The following is a 27,360-nucleotide window of genomic DNA, read 5'->3' on the forward strand; positions in this document are numbered from 1 at the left end:
ATGGTAATGTAGGAAGCTATTTGCAGATGAATTATATTAGGTTGGGGATGGGCAGAAAGTAGATTGAGAACTGCTGTTATATCTCTGGCTGATTCACAGCAGTTCTGCAAGGATTTCAGACTCCCAGTGGGTTAACACCAGGAACAATTAAAAGACTCTTCCCTTTTCCTAAATTAGGTTGCTGAAATAAAGAAAGCCTGGGGGGAATCCAGGTATGGATGAATATCGCAGAAGCACCCACCATCATGCTCTTCAGATGAGCATTATAAGCATGAGGGATGTGTCGGGGGAACTGCATGTCCGATGCCTCAGGCCGGACGTCTGGTTCATTTGATCCTTTTTAATAACCTCTGGATGGGTTGTTCCAAGTACACATCTTTAAGCTTAGTTGCAGCTAGATAAAAAGACTAAGGTCGGGATTCCCAACTGGGGTCTCCAGATGTTGTTGGACCACAACTCCCATCATCCACAACCACAGTTGCCATGGATGATGGGAGTTGTAGTCTGACATATGGGGACCCCAGGTTGAGAACCCCTGGACTAAGGGGTTGTGCAAAGACTTCTCAGGAAAGCTAAATTTTAGGAAGGGGCTTGAAGGAAGGAAGAGAGGAGGGAAGTTTTCAGGGCCATGCAGTGCCTTTTCAGGGCAATACATCCGAAGGATCTTCATGCTAGCTATCTGTAAGGTTGCATAAGGCTCGCTAGGCCAGCTGCATGAGGGAATGTGAGCCTAATGGAACCAGATCGGAATTGGATGTGTCAGATGGGGAATTTGTCTAAATCTGATTTCCTAAAGCACCATGGAGGGTTAAGGAAGAAGGGGATTGAAGCAAAGCTCCTTCAGAAAAGCATATGGCTTTTCAAGTGAAAGTGGGGCCTGTCAGATTGCTCTTTCGAGCAGGCTTCTCTCCTGACGTGCTCCCAAAATGTCAAACTTCCTCATCATCTGAGAGACGGAGCCAGCAGGAACCTGCACACAGAAGCTTGCCAGGTCTGAAGCACTCCACGGGTCGTGGACCTGGAGCCTGAGGGATGACAGACGGGGAGTCAGCCTCTGCATGGCCACCAGGCCAGAGGGAGGATCTGCAGGGGAAGTGGCCAGAAGAACAAGGAAGCTCGTAGCAGCAATGACAGGGAAAATTAGGGCAGTGTGGTCTAGTGGTTAGAATGTTTGGCTACAGCTGGAGGCTTCTCAGTTCAAACCCCTGCTGAGACCGCAAGCCTCTGGGGTGACGTTGGCTTTCTCTCAGACGAACCTACATCAGGGGGTTGTTGTGAAAATAAAATGACATAACTGTGGACTTTAGACCTCAATAAGAGTCATAGATTCTCTTTAAACTGTTAATGTTTTGACTTTGTCTTGGATCTGTGTTTTATTGTAAACTGTCCAGAGGGTTCCATAACCTACGGAATTCTCTGCCATGGGCTGTGATGATGGTCATTAGCTTGGATGGCTCTAAAAGGGGCTTGGGCAGATTGATGGAGGACAGTCGATCAATGGCTACTAGTCTGGTGACTATAGGCTACCTCCAGCCTCAGAGGCAAGATGCCTCTCAGTCCCAGTGGCAGGGGAGCAACAGCAGGAGAGAGGGCGTGCCATCACCTCTTGCCTGTGGGCTTCTCGAAGAGATCTGGTGGGCCATTGTGGGGAACAGGGCTTGGGCCTGATCCAGCAGGGCTGTTATTATGTCAGAAATCAGAATGAACATTGCTGGTCTTGTGGTAGCCAGCATGACTTGTCCCCTTAGTTAAGCAGGGTCTGCCCTAGCTACATATGAATGGGAGACCTGATGTGTGAGCACTGCAAGATATTCCCCTCAGGGGATGGAGCCGCCACTCTGGGAAGAGCATCTAGGTGCCAAGTTCCCTCCCTGGCAGCATCTCCAAGATATGGCTGAGAGAGACTCCTGTCTGCAACCTTGGAGATGCTGCTGCCAGTCTGTGTAGACAATACTGAACTAGATAGACCAATGGTCTGACTCAGAATATGGCAGCTTCCTCCATTCCTAATGTTCCTAAAAGGCCTTGGTCATCTATGTAGAATTAAAATAAGCACATACCCTACTGTAAGTACAAACCAGGCAGCCGGAAATGGCCATTAGAAGTTCTTCTATGGGAGGAGAGCTGGTCTTGTGGTGGCAAGCATGACTTGTCACCTTTGCTAAGCAGAGTCTGTCCTGGCTGCATTTGAATGGAAGACTACATGTGTGAGCAGTGTACTGTAAGATAGTCCCCTTCAGGGATGGAGCCATTCTGGGAAAAGCATCTGCATGCAGAAGGTTCCAAGTTCCCTTCCTGGCAGCATCTCCAAGTGAGGGCTGAGAGAGACTCCTGCCTGCAACCTGGGAGAAGCCGCTGCCAGTCTCTGTAGACAATACTGAGCTAGATGGACCAAGGGTCTGACTCAGTATACGGCAGCTTCCGATTTTCCTATGAAGTGGGGAGGAGACCCATGTTACAGGTCTGCCCTGAGCCCACAAAAAGGATTTTCGGGCACTGAGCACAGATCCGTCCTCACATGTGCCATGAAAATAAGTAATAATATAGAGACGTTACAGCCGCTTTCACATCTCCACTGTAGGCCACAGAACATAAAGCAATCTAATAAGAGCTAATGAAATATTTACTGGCTTTTAAGAAGCAATTAGGCCCTGTGCATTGCCAAGTGTCAGCACGGCAGCGAGGGGAAGTCAAATGAAAACCTGAAATGAATTTTTCATTTATGTGAACTCATCTGGATAATCGGTTCCCCCTTTTTGACAATCGGATGTGAAAGGCACCAGGTTAGGTTTATTAACTCTGCTGCCTCTTTCGTCGCTGCATCGACTCTTTGGGGCGTGGGCAACAAACTAACTTTCCCATCACTCCTGTTGCTGTGCTTTGCAAACAAAGGCTTATTGTGCAGGTGAGATTGCTTATCAGCAGACCCGTTGATTGCTACGCAGCACTGGCCTGAAGGTATCAGAGCAGTCCTGACTGCTCTTTTGTGGTCATTTGGCAACTCTAGTCTGGGAGAGAGTCAAGGGTGGGCGGGCTTATTCCTGCATCCTGAAGTCTAAAGCCTGGGTACAGATCTGTACCTGTGTACACCATACACTCATACGAGTGCTGAACATAACGTGTGAATGGGCCTATATAGTTAGGGTTTTCAGGCAAACTAACTTGTATCCTGGAAAACTGTGATGGATGGACTTTAGGGACAATATTTTCTTTAAAAGACCTCTCTTTAGTTACTTAACCCGCTCACTTTAGGATAGAAAGAAAAATTAAACCCTGGTCGCAAGGTTTGTGTGGGCATGGGAGGTAGGAATAGACAAGCAGAGACAAAACAATCCAAGGGATCCAGCGTGGTATAGTGGCTAGAGTGCTGGACTAGGACTAGGGAGACCTGAGTTCAAATCCTCATTCAGCCATGATACTTGCTGGGTGACTCTGGGCCAGTCACTTCTCTCTCAGCCTAACCTACCTCACAGGGTTGTTGTGAGGAGAAACTTAAGTATAGTACACCACTCTGGGCTCCTTGGAGGAAGAGTGGGATATAAAATGTAAAATTTTTAAAAAAAGAACCAAAACAACATACAGGAGAACCCTGTTATTTGTGGGGTTCTGTTCCCTAGGGGGGCCTGCACATAGCAAATCCATGAAGAACGGGGCAATGGGAATTGGGGGGTTAGGTTCCCAGACACCAAAAATCAGCCACAAATCGGCCCAAAATGGCGGGGTTCGTCCCATTGCCCCCAATCACCTCGATCACCCCCAAATGCCCCCTCAAGGTGCCCTACCATACCCTACTGTGCTATACCTTCACCCATGGGGATGAAAATTAGCTCAAAATTGAGTATTTTGTCTCCATTTTTGGCCATAAAATGGCTCCCCATCTCTCTGGCAATCAAAATGGTGGCTGGAAATGATATCCAAGATAATTTCTGGCCACCCTGACCTGCAGATATGCAGGTTTAACCTCCCTTTCTCCACTTTCCCCCTGCATATATTGAGGTCAGGTGCTAATTACCAGACCACGGATATTTATTAATTATTATTATTTATTAATTTTTATTTGTTTGATATGCAAAGCCACAAGTGCTGGCCCTCCGAATAGCGAGGTCCTCCTGTAACTTTATTGAAGAGAAAGAATAAGACAAAGTTTTGAATTCATGTAGGATCTGCTTTTGTTGCTTGCTTGCTACAGTTATCAAGGAGTCAAGAGCCCGATTCAGACATTACTCTGAATGCGTGTGCAGATGTCTGTACACTCATATGTGTTTGTGTGAATGACTGTACCTGTTTACAGATCTGTACCTGTGTACACTGTATATCCGTTGTACGAGTGTTGAATATAACATGTGAATGGGTTTAAGGAATTATGTGGAAGTGCTGGTTGAGTACTTCCCCCTAAACAAGCCAGATTACTCTCCATAGTTTTCATTCGCCCCTGCTAACTGAGCAAAGAGGCACCTTTTAAAGTGGGGGCTTCCTTTATATATTAAGCAGGAGGACAGCAACTGTCTGCTACTACTATTTATATACGGCTTTTCAACAGAAGTTTCCAAAGCGGTTGACATAGAACAATAAATAAACAAACAAACAAATAAACACATAAACAAATAAGATGGCTGCCTGTCTCCAAAGGCTCACATTCTAAAAAGTAACGGCCACTGGAGGGATGCTGTGCTGGGGCTGGAGAGGGCCAGTTGCTCTCCCCCTGCTAAACCTAAGAGAATGGCCACTTTAAGAAGTGCCCCTCTGCTCAGTTAGCAGCCAGCTGCCCCTGTTCAGCCCACCATCACATCCTTCCCAGTGGCTGTTGCTGGTTGTTAGATTTAACCACTTCCAAGTGGCTGTTGCTTGCTTCTTTTTAGATTTAAAGCCCCCTTGGGGCTGGGAATCTTCCCCTCAGCCCTTCTGGGGCCTTGGGAACTTTTTTTGGGTTGAAAAGCATTGCGGACAGCTGCTCCATGAATAATAAATGAGCAGCCCCCTCAGGGAAAGGTCGGCCTCGTTAGGCAGCTCCTGCGGACTGGGCTGAGGGCTCCTTCACAAAATGGCGGCTCTCAGGTTCAGCGAGCAGGCCCAGCGTACCGTTACCCCCCTCAGCGGCCATGGTTGGGGCCTCCCTTGTGCTTCTTTCTCCTCTCATTCCGTTTGCTGTGTAAACCCTCCTGGAAACTCTTTTTGTTGGAAAGCAGAATGGACAGCTGCTGAGTCAATAAGAAATGAGCAGCCCCCGGCCTCTGGGAAAGGCCGGCCTCGTAAAGCCTTTGCAAAATGGTGGCGCTCTCATACTGAGCAGGGGGAGAGCAACTATCCTATTCAGCTCCAGCACAGTATCCCTCCTAGTAGATGTATCCTTTGTATTTCTTTTTAGACACTCTTCTGTTTACATTGGTCCAGGTTGGGCCAAGGAAGAAGCATTGTCTGGCCTTCTTGTGGCACATGGTTTGGGAGTCACCTCTGCTAACTGGGCCAAGAGGCGCCTTTCAAAGTGGTGGCTCTCTTGTATTTAGCAGGGGGAGAGCAACTGGCCCTCTCCAGCCCCAGCACAGCATCCCTCCAGTGGCTGTTGCTGGTATCTCCCTTGTGTGTCTTTTGGAACCCTTTTGGAACAGGGAACAGGCTTTATACTGAAAGATAAGATCTAGAAGATGAAGATAAACTACTGACTTGACTCAGAGATGATAATTTGAAGTGGAGCAAATAACTGAATAATTGAATGACGTGGGGCAAATGTCCTTGGGCCCATGAGCAGCAGGAACCTCTGGATGAGTGACTGCTCACTTTCACCCTCCCATCTCCCTAACTGCCCTGAAGAATAGAGGCTCATCTTCACTTCTTGTCTGGGACTTATTCCAACCTTACTGTGCCCCCGATCTGACTCAATTGATAGCTCTTATTTTAAAATGGCAACATTCTTTATATAAAACTAACAAACCCAAGCCTGTCCGCATAGGAAAAGAGCATGTCAACATTAAAGCGAAAGATGGTGCCGAAGTAATCACTGGGACGAATGATGTGCCAGTGCCCAATATACAGAAAGTTATTGTCTGCACCAGGGAGAATTAAGCACACAGCTGAACACAAACTTTAAGCTGGTACAGAAAGGATAGCACCAGCCAGCAGCAGAGGGAGCTAAAGAAATGGAAGTTAGACTAGCTTCACACAGGCACTGAAACACCAGCTAAATTTTTAAAAGAAGACTGAGCATATCAGGGAGAGAGAGAGAGAGAGCTCTCACAAGCCAAATCTTCCCCTAAAGAGGCAGCTTCACTAGGACAGGAAGGGGGGGGGGAAGAATCCCAGTGAAGTGCACAAACAGATTCATTCCAAGATGTCCAGCCCTTCCGGCAGCCTGGAGGATGCAGGGAAACAGAGAGCCAGAGATGGGAAGATGAGACGAGAGGAGGCGGATGAACCACAGCCCGAGGGGAAGAGGCTGAAGCTGGGGGCTGAAGAAGGAAACCTTGGAAAGGAAGGAGCAGAAGGAGAAGACATCGCGAGGGTGACTTGCTCGGGCAAAGAAGAGTCTGGGACCCAGACAGATGGAGAAGGCCAAACTGTAAGTAGAACTGCTTGGACTGATGGTGTGTTTTTTGCGGGAAGAGGTGACGAGGATGCTTTTCTGGGAAATGGCTTGTCTTTCTGAAGTTTCTAAGCTTTTGTGCAAATGGGACGTGATGCTGTCTGGGCTCACTGAATGTGGCAGAAGGGAGCTGTTGAATCCTTGTCCCGATGCCCTCTGGTTATAAGAGTTTGCATGGTGGAATACAGGTCTCCTTGCAGTGTGTGTCAGAGACAGAGAGACACTTGCTGTTCAGAGAAGAGTAGAGTTTCCTCTTCACTTTCTTCCACACTTCTGGGATGAGGAGGAAGGGAGGTTCCAGAAGGGTAGGGGCAACTGCAGTTCATCATCTGTCTAGGCCCTCAGCTTGTTTTCAGACTTGGGAAAAGTCAAAGGACCTTTAGTCCAGTGAAATGTTCTGGAGGGTACTGCTGGCATGTGCTAAAGGGGACAGATCTTAGGCTTTCCGTGGCTTTCAGAAAGAGAAATCCACATTGTTGTGGGGGGAAACAAAATCAGCCACTTTAAAGCAGGAGGTCCCAGCTGATGGTCCTCTGCTGATGGGAGTTGTAATTCAGCAACATCTGGAGGACAACCAGTTACTGGGTCCTCTGAGTTTTTCATTGTAGTCAGGTGGATTCTGTCTTTCAGCTGATGAATTTTCCTTTAGTACCTCAGCCAGCTAGCCTTCTTTTGGCTGATGCCTCTGTTGCTCTCTCCACCTGTGTCAGTGTTATCTCTATGACTGCCCCAAATGGGGAATCAGAGTTACCTGAGTTAGCTCTATGGCCGCTGAGAAGTTTGTCTTGTCATCTCCTTTTGAAAGGCAGGGATTGTCCCCCACTGGCAATATGCTTCTGAACTGAGACCCGCTTCCTTGCCAGATAAGGAATCAATGACTGATACATGCTATGGAGGGATTTACAGACCTGTTAATTTGAAAAGCAGAGAGTGGTTTTGCTTGATTCATCCCGCTGGTAGATTATTTCTTTGAATGCAGCCGCTTGCCTGGTTGACAGCATGCAATTAGTATTTAACACATCATCATTGGTATACAACAGCAAGTTGCAAGCATGTCATTTCTCATCTTCTCTCTCTCTCTCTGCCTCACAACTGGCGTTGTGTGCTGTTGTAATGCTTTGGAGAACTCAGTATGTTGGATTCTGTGCCATCAAACTGTAATTGAGCAGGTCTTGCTGGTAACTGCTCAAAAATGCAAGCAAAATGACGGAACCTGTCAAATGATATGTAATTTGCAGGGACTGGTAAGTCACTAAGCCAGACAAAACATTGAACGGAGATGTGAGAATTGCTGGAGAAGTCACTCTGTCTCCCGGTGTATTATATGTTGTTTCACTCTCACTTCGGGAGAGTAGTAGGAAGTTCCGGGGCTTTCTTTTGTAGGCTTCCTTTCGAGGAGAGAATACTGCAGAATCATAGAACTGGCTCCAATGAACTGTGAGCAGGAGGAGAAAGTGTATTAGTGTTGATCAATGAACTCTTGCTCATGTGCTAGCAGAAAACTTCGTATGGTGCGCAGTGCAGTGCCAGAGTGTATTGGGGGTTGCCTCTGAGTACAAGGATCTTGGTGAAGGAGGAAGAGACAGGCTGGAGTATTTGAGCTTTAGTGGGCCATAGAAAGGTATTGGAAAAAAGAGCTTGTGCCAAAGAGCTTGAACAAGTGGAGGAACTTAGTCACTTTCCTTGCATAACCAGGGAGTTCTTCACACAGTGGGCTTTGCCATGAATTTTCTGCGAGGCTTTACTGAGAACTCGAAGTTCTTAAAAAAAACCCACCCCAAAACCGATGCAAAAAGTGGATTTTTTTACCCTGGATATAAACTGGGCTTCTAACATGCAGTGAAATACTGAATCATGTCTGAAGTGCTCCCTGATAGCTTGCAGGGACTTCAGGGTAAATCTGCCCAATATGTGAACCTTCCATTCCAGAGGAGATGCAACCTAAAGGGCTTCAAAAGCCCTGTGCAAAAAGCTCCCAGGTTGGAGACGATCCTTTCATGAGTTAAAGAGCCTTTCCACTTAGTGCAGGGCTGCACAACTTCGTCCCTGCTGCAAATGTTGGACTACAACTCCCATCATCTATTGACCACTGTAGCAGGGGATGAGGGGAGGGCTACATAACAGCTCCAACATAAGCTGAAGGGGCAGGGTTGTACAGTCATGGTGTTATTGTTTTTAATAAAATCTGTTTATAAGAAAGTTATGCAAATACCTATATAGGCAATGCTAGTTTTTTTTAAATTTAATGTATAGCCCACCCTTAAGCTGAAAATCCTCAAGGCAGCTTACATAAAAGAGCAATAAGAATAATACAGTAAAGAGAAAGGAACATTAACTGTTGAACACAGCTGCAGAGGGTCATGTAACTCGGGGTCATTCCATGAAATTGATGGCCAGGAAATTTAGGACCAACAAAAGGAACTAGTTCTTCACTCAGCACATAATTAACCTATGGAATTTACTGCCACAGGATGTGGTGATGGCCACCATTTTGGATAGTTTTAAAAGGGGCTTGGACAAATTCTTGGAGGACAGTTCTATCACTGGCTACTGGTCTTGATGGCTATAGACTACCTCCAAGCTCAGAGGCAGGATGCTTCTAAATACCAGTTGTAGGGGAGCAACAGCAGGAGAGAGGGCATGCCTTCTTCTTATGCCTGTGAGCTTCTCAGAGGCATCTGGTGGGCCACTGGGTGAAACAAGATGGGCCGTGGGCCTGATCCAGCAGGGCTGTTCTTATGTTATGATAGTTATGAGATGAGTTCATAAGAACATCTCCATTTCAACTCTAGAACTGTGTCTAGATAACCAATGGACATATGAATATAGTCCAGAAGATATCTAGATTGAAGCCAAGAAGGCCCACCATCCCTAAACAGGAAAATTTGTATTCAGTCTCAGACCAAACACCTGTGCCATCCAGTGGTCCCTATCTAATGGGCCAACTTATACAATCCATAGGAAGGAACTGGTCCAATTCAAGGTGCTGCTTTTCACCTTTAAAGCTGGGGAGAGTCCAGAACTAAGTATGGCATAGGTGGATGGGATGAGGCCATGTCAGTGGCAAGACGCAGGTGTTCTGAGATGGGGAAGGCCAGTCCCTGGGGTAACACAGGGATCATCCATCTCAGGAAATGACTTCATCAGAGTCTAACTAAGGTGGGCGCAAACATGAATGAGTTTGAAGGAGGGGGTCAGTGTTTTGGTCGGAGAAGTTTCATCCTGACATCCACCACAATCAGGTACACAGGTGACAGAGAGGCAGATGGGAAACGCCCAGAGTGGCATTTGCCTCTTCCGTGGATACTGACTTGATCAAAAGCCTACCACGAGGCTGCCGTAATGGAACTGTGTTCGGCAGCTTTGTAAGACTCTCTAACATGGTGGCTTGAGGCAGATAACAAAAGCAAGAGCCCATAAAACAGAATAATTTAATGCAATGTCCCCATGTTTTCTTGATGAGAGAGACCCCAGACTTCAAAGGCTAGCCCGTACATGTAGGCTTCGGAGTGCTTTCAAAGGGTGCATAGCCTTTGAGTCTGCAGTTGGAGTTCTGTAAGCGTGCCACGGAAGGCACCCACCGCGAGTACTTCTCGTCATATCCTTGATATCCACAACTGGCGCAGAACTGGTATCATTAAGTGGGTGTCTTCAGTGAAACTTGAAGATCATAATGGGGCACAGGGGAAGGGGGACCCCAGAAGGTATGTTGGGCCTGCTGATCAGTCTGACTCATGTCCTGTCTGGATTCAGCTTCAGCCACCGCACCTGAATCCAGTCCCCCATGGCCAGCAGACATTTCAAATGATTGTAAGTTCCTCTGTTTGTTTGTCAAGTCCTGGCAGGATGATATACCATGTCCACTGGGAAGTGCTGGAATAGCATCAACTGTCTTTTACCTTCTTTCTTTCTTTAAAGAGTAGTCTCTTCCTAACTAGTTTAATGATGCCCTTAGAAGTCCGGGCAATCAATGACTGCACTGTAGAAACATTCCCTAATAGTCCATAATGATTTCTATTAAGGAACTACATTTTAAAAAATTATGGTCTTTATTGGGCTCTTTGTAAACAAGATTTCCATGTTGCATGGAGGCTGCTGCCATAATCGTCCCCCTGCTTCTCCTTTGTAAAAATGTTTGTTTCACTAGGTGTTCTGATTCAGCAGCTCTGCTTAGGAACGGGATTACCCCAGGATGTGTGTGAACAGTGCTTTCCTTGAGCACCGCAAGACACACTTCAAAGTGGGGAGTCAGTGTGGTGCAGTGGTCAGAGTGTTGGACTAGGACTGGGGAGACCTGGGTTCAAATCCCCACTCAGCCATGAAACTCCGTGGGTGACTCTGGGCCGGTCACTTCTCTCTCAGCCTGACCTACCTCACAGGGTTGTTGTGAGGATAAACTGTGCTGGGCTTCTTGGAGGAAGAGTGAGATATAAATGTAAAAAACCAACCAACCCTTGCCCTTGTTTTCTACATGCAAAATGATACACAATAGGCTCATGGTCATATTCAGTTTTCCCTGTAACAGGAATTCTCAGATGTTGACTATAACTCCCATTGTCCACAGGCAAAGGCCGGTCCAACGGGGGAAACTGAAGTCCACAACATCTGGGAATCCCTATGACAGGGAAGACTGGTTGCGGATCTGGGCTACCCAGGTTTGGAACTGCTGGGCTGGGAGGGTTCCCATTGTCCCAGACAAGCAGAGATTCCTGGGTTAACCCACTCCTACTTTGGTCTTGGATGCATGGAACAGAATTCTGGTGTGTCTTATAGCAGAGATGACCAACATGAAGTGCTGTTGTTATTATTATAGCTCTGTAGATGCCGCATTCCAGCAAAATAGTTCTCAAAGTGGTTTACATGGTAAATAAAAATAAAAAAATAAAAAAATAAAATAAAGAGATGGTTCTCTGCTCCTGAGGGTCTCACAGTCTGAAAAAAGAGACTCACTGGAGAGATGTTGTGCTGTGCTGAATAGGGACTATTTCTCTCTCCCTAGTAAACAGAACAGAACTATTGCCATGAAGGGTATCCAGTTAGCCCAGTTAGCAGGGGACTGCATAGTTATTCTTGGACTACAAATCCTATCATCTCCAGCCACAATGACCAATAGCTAGAGCAGAGGTGCTCTTACCCCTGGACTTCAGGGCCAAATTCCAGGGCCTCCACAGCCCCTGCCCCCCCCACTTTAGTCTGTCCCAGGTGGTGTGGTTGCCCGGCTGAGCTTGATTATGCTTAATTTGCAGCTGTGTGTGTGTGTGCGTGCGCAAAGGCCTTTAGATCCAGGCTCCAAAATTACCAAGGTGTGCCTCTGAGCCAGGGATTATGGAAGTTGTAGTCCAGCAGCAGCAGCAGCTGTAGGGCTTCTGGTTGGTGGACCCTGGCCTATAGAAATCCATCCATGCCTGGGTGCTTCACCCGTGGTAGGACTGGATTGAACCCAATCTCTCTGGTTTTCTGTTTGGCAAGATACATCTTAAGTAGCAGCCGCAGTGTGGTGATATCTCAAAGAAGGGATGGTTTTGCCTTGGACAGTCTGTGCATTTGCTCTTAGGAGGAAGTCTTTGCTTGTTGATGATCAGTACATGGTGGTTTCTTGCATTTGCTTTGGGATCATAGAGTATGCTTTGCTGGCTACTGTCTCCATTGATAGCAGCCACTGTAGGCACAGCTCTCTATGGTTGCCATGTGGGTGAAAGCATGCTGGGTGCTGGTGGTTGGGTAGAAGCAGCGTGAGGGTTCTCATGACCACAGGACCAGAATAGGAGGGGTCTCCTCTAAGACATAGAACACTGAAATATAGGAAGCTGCCTTTTACCAAATCAGATCATCAGTCCGTCTTACTCAGTATTGCCAACGCAGATTGCCAATGGCATCTCCAAGGCTGCAGGTAGCGGTCCCCCTTGGCCCTATCTGGAAGTGCCAGAGAGGGAACATGGAACCTTCCACAGGCAAGTATGCAGGTGCTCTTTACAGAGCACCTGTGAATCATCCCCAAAGGGGGATATTTTCCGGTGCTCACACATGTAGAGGTCATTCACACAATCAAAAACTGTGTTCTACCCGGGTCTGGGAGCTGTTGTGTGCTCCCAATTTTTGATTGTGTGGAAGCAAGGTAGGAGTAAGTGTCACCCACATTTTCCTCCTCCCTTGCTTCCACACAAAGGGAAAAATTCATGCTTGCTACCATAAGACCTTTGGTAAAAACCTGACTACAACCATCAGGTAGCCCGGTCGAGAGCATCCTGGGCTGGAGGGAAATGTGTGAGTTTTCCATCATGCAAATCTTGGTAGCCCACCCCCTACCCTTATTTTAAAGGTTATGTGAGTCAGTCTACTATCACTTGGTGTGTATGTGAAAAGAAATGCATGCCAAGCTTAAGTTGGGCTATGCCTGTGCCCGTTTTGGGTTATGCTTGAGAAAACTGAGACAGGAAAGCCCCTGCTTAGGAGGGACAATTGATTTCCTGCCAATTCAGGCTTGTTCATAACAAGTACATTTTCTCCTTCTGGAGTTAAAAATATCAAGAAATGGGGCCTTCTCCACTTCTCTTGGGATGCGGCTCCACAGCTCAGTCATTCTTGCTGTCCTATTTTACATTTCTTGCAGCGAAGAGGTCTGAAATACAGAGTAAGGCCGTTTGACTTGTTTGAAATCAACTTCCGCTCCTCCAGTGGTGAGAAGAATACGGAGGGTGAGAAACTATCAGTTCGATGGGGAAAATCAAGGGATAGGTTCTTTCAGGACCATGGACAGAGAGGTGGTTCATGTTGGGCATTAAGTGGGTGACGCAGCCCTTTGCTTCCAGGACCACTTTGGTACTTCCGAAGGCTCCCCTCTTTCCCTCAACCCCACTTCACCCCCCAGGTGGCGCTTCACTTGGGGCTAAAGTGGAAGTCGAGCCCAACTAGGCTCCTGAAGCTTTGAACAAACATAGGGACATAGGAAACTGCCTTATACCATGTCAGACTCTTGGTTCATCTAGCTCAGTATTGTCTACACCAGGGCTGCTCAACTTCGGCCCTCCTGCAGATGTTCGCCTACAATTCCCATAATCCCTGGCTATTGAGCACTGTGGCTGGGGATTATGAGACTTGTAGTTCAAAAACAGTCGGGGGGGGGGTGTTTCTAAGTTGAGCAGGCCTGGTCTACACTGACTGGCAGCTTCTCCAGGGCTACAGGCTCAGGGGTCTTTCTCAGCCCTATCTTAGAGGTGTCAGGGAGAGGAATTGGAACCTTCTGCATGCAAGCATGCAGATGCTTTTCTACTGAGCGATGATCCCATCTCCTAATGGGAATATCTTATAATGCTCACACGCAGTTTTGTGGTATCAAGATGAATTGTCCCCTTTGCTAAGCAGGGTCCACCCTGGCTTGCATGTGACTGCAGGACTACACATGTGAGCACTGTAAGATAGTCCCCTGAGGGGATGGGGCCACTCTGGGAAGAGTACCTTGCATTCTGCTTGCATACAGAAGGTCCCAGGTTCCCTCTCTGGCAGCTTCTCCAAGATAGGGCTGAGATAGGCTCCTGTCTGCAGCCTTGGAGAAGCTGCTGCCAGTCTGTGTAGACAAAACTGAGCAAGATGGACCAACAGTCTGTCTCAGTAGAAGTCAGCTTCCTATGTTCCTATGTTTGTAAACCAAGGAGGACCAAACTTAGCAAAGGAGACAACTCATGCTCCCTGCCACAAGACCAGCTCTTGTTCTCTTGTTCTCAAAGGTGTCTCTTTGCTTGGTTAGCATAATCTATTTCTATACTGTTTACAAATTAAAACACAACAATCAAAACCTTAAACCATACAAAACAGATTAAAATAACGATCAATAAAACTTTAAAACATTATAAACTAAAAGCTCGATAAAAGCAGTGCGTTTTTGAGAGTCACTTAAAAACAGTCGGAGATGGGGAGGTCCTGACTGCATTTTGGAACGTGTTCCAGATTCCTGGGGTAACCCTAGAGAAGTCCTGCTTTGGGGTCACCACCAAACAGGTCGGTGGTAACTAACTGCAACTGGTCCTCCCTCAGTGATCTTAATTGGGGCTGAGGTCTATGAAGAAGCAGGTGCTCTCTTATATTACTTGATGTGTGAGCACTGTAAGGGATTCCCTTTAGGGAATGGAGCCGCTTTGGGAAGAGCAGAAGGTTCCAAGTTCCCTCCCTGGCAGCCTCTCCAAGATAGGGCTGGGAGAGACTCCTGCTTGCAACCTTGGAGAAGCTGTTGCCTGTCTATGAAGACAATACTGAGCTAGATGGACCTATGGTCGGACTCAGTATATGGCAGCTTCCTATGTTCCTATGCTGCATTAGATAACCTCGTAAATTGTAAACGACTGTGAGATTTCCCAGTCTCCTAACTTGGTTGTCTGAGTTTGCCTTTACTGTATCTCCATACTACCAGCTTCAACAAAGGTAAGGGCCACCAGACACCAACCATAGTTCAGTGGTAGAGCTCATTCGATGCATGCAGAAGGTTCTAAGTTCCTTGCCTGACATCTCCAGGATAGGGCTGCGACTCCTGCTTGCAGCGTCTGTGTAGACAATATGAAGCTAGATGGACCAATGATCTGACATGGTAGAAGGCAGCTTCCTATGTTCCTATGACTGAGTTAGGGTCTGCTGGCCCAACTCCTTCAACCTGTTCCGTGCTAGTATATGATGGACCTCTTCAGCCTGCTGCAGACTTCTTCTGTGTCATTTAGCAGCAAACTACTTAGGCTCGTTCCCCTCAGAGGTTTTATGGCCAGTTTCCTTTGTATCAATTTCCAAACATTTATGAAAATTGCAATCTCCAATAACCATTTTCCAAAAGATGAGCTGTTGAGCTAGACAAAAGCTGCAAACATTATGCAGACGGCTGCAAAACATTTTCTGCCTCGCTGCAAAGTCTTTCTTTTTGCAAATGGACTGGAGAAGATGGAATAGAATTCTTTTGCGAGGCGTGAATGTATGCAGAGACAATTCCAGGGGTGTCCTTTTCACACTGGTGGATGAATAAGAAGCTCTAGTTGAAAGGCTGCAATTACAGTATTGTGGGAAAGTGCTGAGCAAGACATTAACTGGTCACTTTGATCGGATACCATCGTTTTTCATAAAAAACGCAGCGGCTCTCTGCAGTAGCAAAATGAGCAAGCCATTCAAATTTTTGTCACACATTCTAAATGCTCGTCAGTGAAGGCTGGAGATCGAACATACTAAATTGGACAAGATGCCACTTGATACAGGTCTGGATGACAGAGGTGGCAAGACATAGGAACACAGGAAGCTGCCATATACTGAGTCAGACCATTGCTTCATCCAGCTCAGTCTTATCTGCACAGACTGGCAGCAGCTTCTCCAAGGCTGCAGGCAGAAGTCTCTCTCAGTCCTGTCTTGGAGATGCTGCCAGGGAAGGAACCTGGAGCTTTCTGCATTCAAGCATGTAGGTGCTCTTCCCAGAGTGGCCCCATCTGAATATCTTACAGTGCTCACACATGCAGTATCCCATCCAAATGCAAATCAGGGAAGACCCTGCTTAGCAAAGAGGACAATTCATGCTTGCTACCGCAAGACCAGCTCTCCTCCAGACAAGTTATGCTGATTGCATGATGCCTGGATACAAGCTTGGGAGCCTGTAATGCTCACCTCAAAGTATTACTATGAGGCCCACTCAGTTCTTTTCTGATTTGGATAAGAATCCCTGCAGTCACAACAGCTCTTGGGAAAACTACATTTCCCAAGGGTCACGTGGTCCCTTCTTCCTGGCATGCTGCTAGCACCTCAGAGAGGGGAGAAAGGGAGAGATCAGACTTACTTCTCTTTTTTTTTCATGGCATGAGCATTCTTGCTTCCCCTGCTGGGTAGGCATCATGTAAAGGGAAGGGGGCATGGATCTGCTCCCAGACTTTGGAATGTTCTCCCATTGGGCATCTGTTCCTCAGTCTCAATCACAGTTTTTTTTTTTTTTTAAGAAAGCAAGTGAAATCTTGGCTTTTTAACCACGATGAGTGTTGCTTTTGTTGCTGCTGCTCTGTATTTTATGGTCTCCTTGTGTTCATTTTTTAAACTTTTAATTAGAGTTGTATTTTTAGATTACAATATTTAATAATTTTTAACTGTTTAATAGTTTTATTTTGTTTAAAATGTTTTGTAAACCGCCTTGGGATTGTTTAATGAAAGGTGGTATAAAAAAAACTAACAATATATATTTTAAAAAATCTGGGGAATCAGAGGGCTGGTTGGGTGGTAAGTGTTGCGATTTATGTGAATATACATTGCCTTTGTTCTTGCCGCTGATGTATTGTTTGTAAGAAGATCTGTGTGTCGGCTTGTGGTAGACTTTAGAATGTTTGTGTCAGTCATCAGTTCTATAGACTGATTGGTCAGTTTATATTTCTTACTGGATGCTTGAGACTGTTAGGATGATCTTTCACTCAGAGTAGGAGCATAGGAAGCTGCCATATACTGAATCAGACCCTTGGTCCATCTAGCTCAGCATTGTTTACACAGACTGGCAGCAGCTTCTCCAAGGCGGCAGGCAGGAGTCTCTCTTAGCCCTATCTCAAGATTCCAGGGAGGGAACTTGGAATCTAGATGATCTTCCCAGAGTGGCTCCATTGCCTGAGGAGAATATCTTAAGGCGCTCACCCATGTAGTCTCCCATTCATATGCAACCAGGGTGGACCCTACTTAGCAAAGGTGACAAGTCATGCCTGCTACCAAAGACCAGCTGCCTTGCTACCTAAAAACCAGGACTGTGGTTTATGATTTGGCAATAGTTAAGTAATACACCTGAGTTACTTTGTTCAATAAACCTAACAAGCCCCAGTTTCCACTCTCTTACCGTCTGCTACAGGAAGGAGAGAGGGAGTGAGGAGAGAGGGAAGGGTGAGCTGTTTCCAGAGTTGCACTGGTTTGGAAAACAAGGAAGCTTGTGCTGGCTGCATCTTCAGCAATGAGGCCTTTTATGTATTTCCTGTTTTATTCTGTTGGCTCAGGGTGGGTGACTGCAGTTTTCTTCCCGAATGCAAACACTCTTCTCTCTCAAAAGCTCACCGTTTGAGCAATGAAAGAGTTTAGGGAAGAAGGTGGCCAAATGAATTAAAAGCATTTTTTTTTTTGCAGACATCACTTTGTGCAGTCATTCCTCGCCAACCACAGTTATACCAATCACGGTTTTAAGTATCCACAAATGGGAAATTGGGACTGGTCTTCCCAACCACGACCTAAATATCCATGGCTGGTGAGGCACTTTAGTGATTTGGGGGATTTTAGTGATTTTCTTGGGGGGGGGGCTCAGAGGTTCAATCTGCTCATTCCTTTTGGTGACCCTGGCTGACTCTTGGTGATTTAAAGTGCATTTGAGTGAGTTGGGGGGGGTGTTCAAAATTTCCAGAGGTTCAATCTGTTTATTCCTCTTGGGGACTATTGGTAATATTGAGGGATTTGGGATGATTTTTTAAAAACCGATTTTTAAAAACTGATTTTAAAGGATTTATTCCTTTATAGTGAGGGGTTCTCTCTCTCTCTCTCTCTCTCTCTCTCTCTCTCTCTCTCTCTCTCTCTGACCACAGTTCCACTAATCCCATTTCCCATTCATTCCTATGTCTCGCCAACCACTAATTTGCCAACCTTGGGGTTTTACGGGAATGTAACCCTAGCAGTTGGTGAGGGATTACCGTATATGTACTATAACTCCCATCACAATAAATTGTACATAGGAAGCTGCCTTCTGCTGAGTCAGACCCTTGGTCCTTCTAGCTCAGGGAACTTGGAACCTTCTGCTTGAAAGCATGCAGGTTCTCTTCCCAGAGCAGCCCCATCATCCCCTAAGGAGAACATCTTCCAGTGCTCACACATGTAGTCTCCCATTCAAATGCAACCAGGGCAGACCCTGCTTAGCAAAGGGGACCATGCATGCTGCCTACGACAAGGCCTGCTCCCCTACCCATATTGTAGCTGGGAATGATGGGAGTTCTAGTTCAATAACCACCGGAGAGCCAAGGTTGCTCACCTGTAATAGATAAACTTGGCTCCAAAGTGCCATACATTCCAGAGGTTCAACCTGCTCATTCCTCATTTTTTTAAACTGATTTTAAAATTTTAATCTGTTTTTTATCTACTGTGATTTTTATGTTTTTATGAATTTTAAATGTTTTTATTTTACATTTTTTAATCTGTGCACTTCCTTAAAGTTAGAAGTGTGCCGTCGAGCCGGTGTCGACTCCTGGCACCCACAGAGCCCTGTGGTTCTCTTTGGTTGAATACAGGAGGGGTTTACCATTGACTCCTCCCACGCAGTATGAGATGATGGCCTTTCAGCACCTTCCTATATCGCTGCTGCCCGATAGAGGTGTTTCCCATAGTCTGGGGAACATATCAGAGGGGATTTGAACCAGCAACCTCATGCTTGCTAGGAAAGTCATTTACCTGCTGCACCATTAGGTGGCTGTGTACACTGCCTAGAGATTTCTGTATTAGGTGGTATAGAAATTAAATAAGTACATACATACATACATAAACATGTAAAAGGAAAATTGCCACTGGTAGTGTTGCTGAGCTAGTTTCATCAGCCACGGTCACAATTCAGATGCTGAGAATGAACCTGAAACATCACAGCAAAATACATACTTTCCCGTCGGGTTGTGTTAAAAGGCATAGATAAATTGAAGCCTCAGTTTCATTTGAGTCCAAGTTCTGCATTTGCTCTCCAAAGGGCTGTGCAATTCTTATTGCAGCTGTTAATACCTCATCATGAGCAGAGGAAAAAAGAGGTTGATGTATGTATAAAGTTTGTTTTCCTCCACCCCAGGAAGCCAGTGTGATGTGACCATATTATCTAGTTGCAGGTGAAGAGCTGCCAGGTCCAGCTAAGAGGGTATGGTCTCCAGCCAGGCTGGGAGGTCAGGACCCTGGATAGCACCCAGGGCAGGATTCAGGACTGGGACACAGCACTGTAGGGTTGTGTGGTGGATATTCTCCACAAGCAGAGCAGATGTTGCTTAAGTGAACGAAATGGAGGGTCACGTTTGCTAGTGACCTTTTCCTGAAAGATCAGTGTCAATTACTTGTTCGAACCACTGTGTGGCAGCATTAAATGTTGCACAACTCGATTCAGATTTCATATTTAATTTGAACCTACTGACTTCACTGTATCACCCTGGTTGGCAACTTCTTTGTAACTGGAGGCCTAATTTTGAACTGAGTAAGAGCTGTGTGAAGTCCACATGAGCCGAGTCAGTCTTCCACTCCCTCTGCCTCAGTGAGAACAGCAAGTGGGGATTGGGCAGAACTCCTCCTCATATGCACCACAGCTGCTCACAACAATTTGCTTGTGTCTAGGCTCACAAATGGGAGTGAGAAGATGAAGGGCAACGGTGCCTCTGTGGCTGTTTTCCCATGAAGGTTCAGTTAGACGCCTTTGCCCGTGTATTTAAGTCAAAAGGAAGCATCTTAGAGGCCTTTTTCCAGTGGCTGTTGCTAGAATCTTAGTTCCAGACAAAGCATCTAAAAGCCTTTGGGACAAGAGGGCCATGTTGAGGATCTTAAGAGGAAATCCTATGACTGACTTGGTGCCTATCCTTGTATTGCCATATAGTTAATTATTCCTAAAAGCATTGGTTTGGCTGGATTATTAGTTCTTTTTGGTAGATGTTGGGGGCTTGGGATTCCGGTGGCTGAGATGCGGTCATCTGTAATATTTAAACTGTTTAATTTTCTTCTAATACATTGTTTTTGATTAGGGTCTCTGCTCTATTGTTGCCCACCCCAAATAAGTTTGTTGACTGATCATGTAATGACTTGGAACATGGCTCCTATGGCAGGTTCACAAGAAGGGCTTTAATTTGCCATCAATTAGAAATACAGTAAGCTGCTGCCACGCATCATCATCATCATCATCATCATTATTATTATTATTTATTTGCATTGGCAAATATTGTTTCAGTCAGAACCCCTGCATCATCTAACATAAGTACTCTAATTATTCTTGTTTCCTGGGTACAGAGATTGAGAAAACTAGGCTTTCTGAGTGCTTTCCAACTACAGAGGAAGATGAAACACTGCTATCAAGCTCAGATTCTTGCAATGCATTGTTAACCGAACTGAAAGAGATTCTAGCCTCTCACTCATGCATGGGTCTGGATGGGGATTTCTGTGTCTTGGGATAAGAGGATGGCTGCAGCAGGGAGATGACTTGCCTAGCGAGCAAGAGGTTGCCGGTTCGAATCCCCATTGGTATGTTTCCTCAGAATATGGGAAACATCTTTGTCAGGCAGCAGCGATATAGGAAAGTGCTGAAAGGCATCATCTCACTGCGCGGGAGATGGCAATGGTCAACCCCTCCTGTATTCTGCCAAAGACAACCACAGGGCTCTGTGGGCGCCAGGAGTCGACACCGACTCAAGGGCTCTGTGGTTGCCAGGAGTCGACACCGACTCAAGGGCTCTGTGGTTGCCAGGAGTTGACACCGACTCAAGGGCTCTGTGGTTGCCAGGAGTCGACACCGACTCGAGGGCACAACTTTACTTTACTTTACTTCTCTGTCATGGTTCTTAATGCTGGAGCAGGTGTCCTCTAATTTTGACCTCTGAAAGTTAGCACGTCTTTTTATATAGCTGGCTAAGAAAAATCACCAAACAGTAGTTGTGAGGTTTCCAGTACTGTTTGGCATCTTTTGCTCTCCCTGGTGGCTGCTGCCATATGATATGGTGATGCCCACCAGCTTGGATGACTTTAAAGCAGACTTAGAAAAAATTAATGAATGGTTACTAGTCTTGATGGTGATAGGCTACCTCCAGGTCGGATGACTCTGAATAACTGTTGCAATGGGAGCAGCCATGAGAGAAGGAATTTCTCAGAGTCATCTGGTGGAAAACTGTGAGAAACAGGAGGCTGGACTAGATAGGCCTTGGGCCAGTTCCAGCCAAGCTCTTCTTATCTTCTAATGCAGCTGTTGGTTTGGCACATCTTTCCATCTTCTTCTTTTGTCCCACACAGGCCTTGACTCATTTATCCACATTGACATTTGTGCTCTTTCCTTTGGCAGCACTACCAGTTGATAGGTTTTTAGTGCCCACAGCCAAGTTTGACTTTACATAGGAACATGGGAATCTGCCATATACTGAGTCAGACCAATGGTCCATCTAGCACAGGATTGTCTACACAGACTGCCAGCAGCTTCTTGAAAGCTGCAGGCAGGAGTCTCTCCCAGCCCTAACTTGGAGATGCTGCCAAGGAGGAAACTTGGAATCTCAGATGCACTTCCCAGAGTGGCCCCATTCCAAGGGGAATACCTTACAGTACTCACACATGTAGTCTCCCATTCATATGCAACTGGGTTGGACCCTGCTTAGCAAAGGGGACAATTCATGCTTGCTACCACAAAACTAATTCTCCTCCCCAGCCAAGAAGTGTTGAAGCTATTAATGGAACTTCTCCAGGGTCTTTGGCAAACACCCCTAAATGTGTCTGGCCTTTGTGTGGAGAATTAGCAAGGTGGGGCGGAGCAGTCCCACATCAGAATAATTTTTGTGCAAAGTTCTGCTCCCGGGAAAATGAACTGTCAGCTCAAAACAATGTAAGATTTTGTTTGGGGTTCAGGGCTACAGCGGAATAAGGAAGTTGATTAAAGCGGTATTCAATACTGAAAACACACTACAAAGATTAACCAGATACTGCAATGAGGCAATTTTGCTTAGTGTCCGAATTATAATGACTTCCAGGCTGTCTAAAGAAAAGAGGGCTTTAGAGAAACAGGTTTTAAGAAGAGAGCAGGGATAGGGAGAACCCAGGAGGGCACAGTGATTATCATACAACCTTGTCCTTCCTTTGGTGGTGATTGGAATCCTCACGGCTCAGGCACAACCGAAGGACTTGACCTGTATGTAAATGGAGTAAATGGACGTGCAAGGATGGTATCTCTTAGGTTGGAAAGACCCAGTAAACCAACCAGTAAATTTAATAAGTGCACCTCTGAGTTCCTATTGCCCACTTAGTCCACTTTTGTGATGGTAAGGGAGTTGCTTTTGCAGTGCCTTATCTGAGATTCCTGCTGAGGTGATTAGTGTTAGCTTGTTTGAGGCAGCTGCAGAGGAGAAGTACATGGCCAATCTTTGGACAGAAAGACCTTGAGCATGGAGCTTACTCAAAAGTTAACTTAAGCCTACTTAGACATTCCCTAATATAGGGGAAGTCGCAAGGCTAATCCCCTTTCAATTTGATTGGCAGCTGGTGGATCTGGGGTCAACCATCCCACTGACTGCTAAGTGACCTGTCCTCGATATGCCAACAAATGAGGAGCCCATGATCCCGTGAGACTCCTGAGCATGTTATGAGTGAGAACCACAAGCCTGTGGTCTCAGACATAGAGGCTTCTGGGAGCCTGCAGAATAGTCGTGCGGGCAACAAACCCCAGCTTTAACATGAGCCACATAGGCTGCTCATTTGTGAGCAGATCAGTTGACCAGCCTGTTCAGATGACCAGTGAGCGACCAGCCTGCCCTGGTGTGAGGATACAGTGGGAGAGATTTCGCAGTCTGTAGCAGGGGCAAAATGTAACCAATGAAAAGATGCGGCTATTAATCTGGAAATCCATCCTGAGACCACTTCGTTTTGGAAATGAATGCTGGGGGAGGCCATCTTCAAGAGAGGGAGTGCAGCTGATGAGACTACCTGTTTATTGGGTTCTGAGGTGCAATGAGCAAAGAAGGTCATGTATTTTGGGGAGCAGGGTGCAGGATTCCACCTTCCATTCTTCTACCACTGTGCAGTATTTCAGGGGTGCAATGCAAGAGGGAGAGAGAGAATGTTCACTATCTATGACAGGCTGAGTAATGGTTCTTGTCTCTTCCAGCTGCTGCTCATTGACATCTGAAGCTTTAAGTAACCTTTATTAATGAACTCCCATGGTAACTAGTTGAAATTATACAGCCAAGCACTGCTTTGCAATCGATAATCAATGACATTCTGTTAAATCACTCAAGGGCCACCCCTTTGTTACACCAAAAGGCCTTCTAATGCTAACTGTTGAGCTGGAGGATTTGATACAACAGTGAAAGGGAACAAAAATTCATGATTGTTTGAGAAGTTGCACAATGGTTGGAATCTTAGAGGGAGAAAGAATGCAAGTTTTGTGGCTTATGAAAAGAATGACTTTAGAATGTCAAAAAGAGAATCCAAATGGAATATATGAATATTTCAGTATAATGGTAATAAAACCATATGGTTTGAAAACACTGTCCAACTATGCAAGAAATTATAAAACTGGATCAATAAAAATATATCTATATATCTCAATTAAACTAATACAAAATGGTCATTGAGATACTCTCTGTGCCAAACTGGAAAGTCCAATAGTTCATTTCAAAATCACCGATGAAATGGAAGAAGTATGGATGAATGTTCCCAGTATCATGTTTTAACTGGAAGATGAAACATCATATCATGATTTTGCCAGCATCTGATCACAAGTGATCAGACACATTTCAACTATATCAAGTCTTCTTCAGTGGCAATTGTCTACTGTTAGTCTCCACTTCTCCCTGATGACTTCACCATGGTCTAAGACAGGGGTGGGGAACCTTGGCCCTCCAGCTGTTGTTGAACTACAACTCCCATCATCCCCAGCCACAATTATCGTGGCTGGGGATGGTGGGAGTTGTAGTCCAACAACAGCTGGAGGGCCAAGGTTCCCCACCCCTGGTCTAAGATGATCCCAGACATGAGTGAGTTTGGAGAAGGGGGTCAATGTTTCGGTTGAAGAAGCTCCATCCTCCTGACATCTATGATGTTAGATGCAGGTAGGAAATGTCCAGAGTGGTATTGGCCTCTTCTGTGGATACTGGGTTATGAAAAGAATGACTTCAGGATTTCTGGGCTGGGGAAATGACTCGATTGCTCAACTGGAAGCAACTCAGAATATTTGCTTAGTGAAAACAACAGCAGGAACCTCAGTTATTTCCCATGTTGGTTTCATGTAAGTAGCTTTCTCTGGCTGGATCCCAAACACACAATAGTCCTATTCCAGCATTACGTCGTATGTGTTTCAGGATTCTTCGCACATTTGTTTGTTTATTTAGTACATTTATTATTTATTTATTACATTTTTATACCACCAAAAATGGGTGTCTCGTGGCAGTTTGCACAAAGATAAAGCAATAAAATTGCAGTTAAAAGCAACAATTAAAACTAATTTAAAATAACGACAACAGTAAAACCAACTTACAGCTCAACAAAGTCTTGGTTAAACAAGTGTGTATCTTGAGAGTTCTTTTAAAAACTGCTAGGGATGAGGAAACTCTTACAACAACAGAGAGTTCATTTCAGAGTCTCAGGGGGACTATGGAAAAGGCCTGATTCTGAGATGCCACCAGATGCCAGCTGACCTCTCCAGAAGATCTTAAAAAGTGGTGGTGATGCTGAAGCAGAAGCCACTCTCTTAAACACATAGGTATGAGTTTTTGTGTGAATGACTATATGTTTGTTCATTTTACAGTCATGGGTCCCTCAAATGCACAGTACAGATAGGAAATATACTGTATGTGCATTCAGCATAACATGTGAAAAATGGTAGGTGTCTACAGCTCTGTAAATATGGATACTGAATACAGATCATACATGTGTTGAACATAACAGGTATTTAAGACAGCTACTAACTGAGCAAAGGGCACCTTTTAAAAGTGGTGGTTCTCTTGACTGAGCAGGAGGAGAGCAACTGGCCCTATCCATCCCCAGCACAGCATCCCTCTAGTGGCTGTTGCTGGTGTCTATGTTATATTTCTTTTTTAGACTGTGAGCCTGTTAGGGACAGGGAGCCATGTATGTATGTATGTATGTATGTATGTATATCAATCTATGTGGACCGCTTTGGGAACTTTTGTTGAGAAGGGGTATATAAATATTTGTTGTATTCATTATTTTAAAATGTATTTAAAATATTTCTCTACCACTCAAAACTTGCATCTCGGGGCGGTTTACAATTAAAATCACTTAAAGCATTAAATCAATTAACCATTAAAATCATTAAAAACACTTAAAACCAACATTAAAAATTAAAACCATAAAAGCCTGGGTGAATAAGTGTGTCTTCAGTGCCTTTTAAAAAGTTGCCAGAGTTGGGGAGGCTCTTATTTCAGCAGAGAGAGCATTCCAGAGTCCAGGGGCAGCAACAGAGAAGGCCCGTCTCCGAGTAACCTCCAGACGGGTTGGCAGCCGCCGCAGATGAACTTTTCCAAATGATCTCAACAGGCGGTGGGGCTCATGACAAAGAAGACGTCCTCTTAAATACCCAGGGCCTAAGTTGTTTAGGGCTTTATAGGTCATAACCAGTACCTTGTATTTTGCCCGGAAACATATCGGCAGCCAGTGTAGTTCTTTCAAAACAGGAGTAATATGGTCTCTCCTTAAAGAGATTTTTTTAAAAAGATAAATGATTAAATGTAAGGCTGATGATGCTATGCCATGGTCTGAATCTGTCACCCACATGCACACCATTTGTGATGGCAACACTGCCTTCAGCCCGCACTGCCTGAAACCATCAGCTCATTTTGCCTCCAGGGGGATCTGCCCCGGATGCTACAACCCACTCACTCACCCATTAACCATTTGGGCCCAATCCTCACCTAGGGCTCGTGATATAAGAGGAGTTGTCCCCATCATCTTGCAGGAAATTCTCTCCCCTCTCTCTCTCAAAACAATAGAACAAGGGTTCACCCCATGGAAATGATGGCTACAAGATTTAGGACCAACAAAAGAAGTACCCCACCCCATTTTCTTCATTATCTCCCTCACCCCAAGGGGCCACGAGGGAGAGGGGTGAACATGGTTCCCCTCTCCCCTAGCTAGCCCCTAGACTGCTGTCAATGCTCAAAACTGTGATGCAACATCTGGTTTGATTTGGAATGATTGATTCAGCCTCTCCATTCCAAATTGTCCTCCCTTTTTGTTTGAAGCACACGATTTGACCCTACTCTTCCTCGACTCAAAGTGTTATAATAGATATAAATTGCCCTGTATGATCATTGCATGGAATTTTATTATCTTGTTTTACTAGTTGGGATGTACTGTATATTCAATGCTAAACAGGTTAGGCTCTTTCCAGTGAATATCCTCTTAGTCTCTTCGAAATTAAACATCTTAATCACAAAAAGTCTAATTTGATTTTTATATGTATGATTCATAACTGTCACCACCTAGTGATTAGATTATGCTTCTGCAAGTTGGACACTAATGAAATTGACCATATGTGTGTTGATCGATTTGGACTGTTGGAGAAATCATGTCTGCTTCGAAATGCTGAGAGGATTTTGATTATTTTAGGATTTATTTTTTTTTAAGCCAAGGCCTATATTTTAACCAAACATAGATCCATCTACTTCTTTGCCCAGAGGCAGATTCTATTATGTTCAGAATCTGTTCTTACACCAGTGTGGTGTAGTGGCTAAGGTGTTGGACTAGGACTGGGGAGACCTGAGTTCAAATCCCCATTCAACCATAAAACTCACTGGGGGATTCTAAGCCAGTCACTTATTTCTCAACTTAACCTACCTCACTGAGTTATTGTGAGGATAAACAAAACCATATTGATTTATTGTTCAATTTATATACCGCTTTTGATTAAAATAATCACAAAGCTTTTTACAATATAATTAAAATAATACATAATTAAAATACAAAAGTACAGATAATATAAATAATATCTCTAATTTAAAATGTAATAACCCATTAAAAACAATACTTGCATTTAAAAGCCTGGGTGAAGACACACGTCTTTATTTCCCCCCTAAAAACTGTCAAGGAGTGTA

At 45.2% G+C, this 27,360-nt stretch overlaps 1 protein-coding gene across 12 annotated transcripts in view; it reads left to right on the forward strand.

Moving 5' to 3' along the window:
• The first annotated feature begins 6,211 nt into the window (after positions 1 to 6,211).
• RBFOX1 (RNA binding fox-1 homolog 1) overlaps positions 6,212 to 27,360 on the forward strand; it is a 1,664,339-nt gene continuing 1,643,190 nt past the window's right edge. For 2 of the 12 annotated variants that reach the window (XM_053276045.1, XM_053276047.1), the window contains exon 1: positions 6,215 to 6,553. In XM_053276045.1, the coding sequence (XP_053132020.1) occupies positions 6,326 to 6,553 (228 nt within the window). In that variant the 5' untranslated portion in view covers positions 6,215 to 6,325. Of the gene's footprint in view, positions 6,554 to 27,360 lie in introns of all 12 variants that reach the window. The other 10 variants (XM_053276044.1, XM_053276048.1, XM_053276043.1 and 7 more) reach the window with 8 other exon arrangements.

This window comes from Hemicordylus capensis, chromosome 13, assembly GCF_027244095.1.
Source record: "Hemicordylus capensis ecotype Gifberg chromosome 13, rHemCap1.1.pri, whole genome shotgun sequence".
Classification (NCBI taxonomy): Eukaryota; Metazoa; Chordata; class Lepidosauria; order Squamata; family Cordylidae; genus Hemicordylus; species Hemicordylus capensis.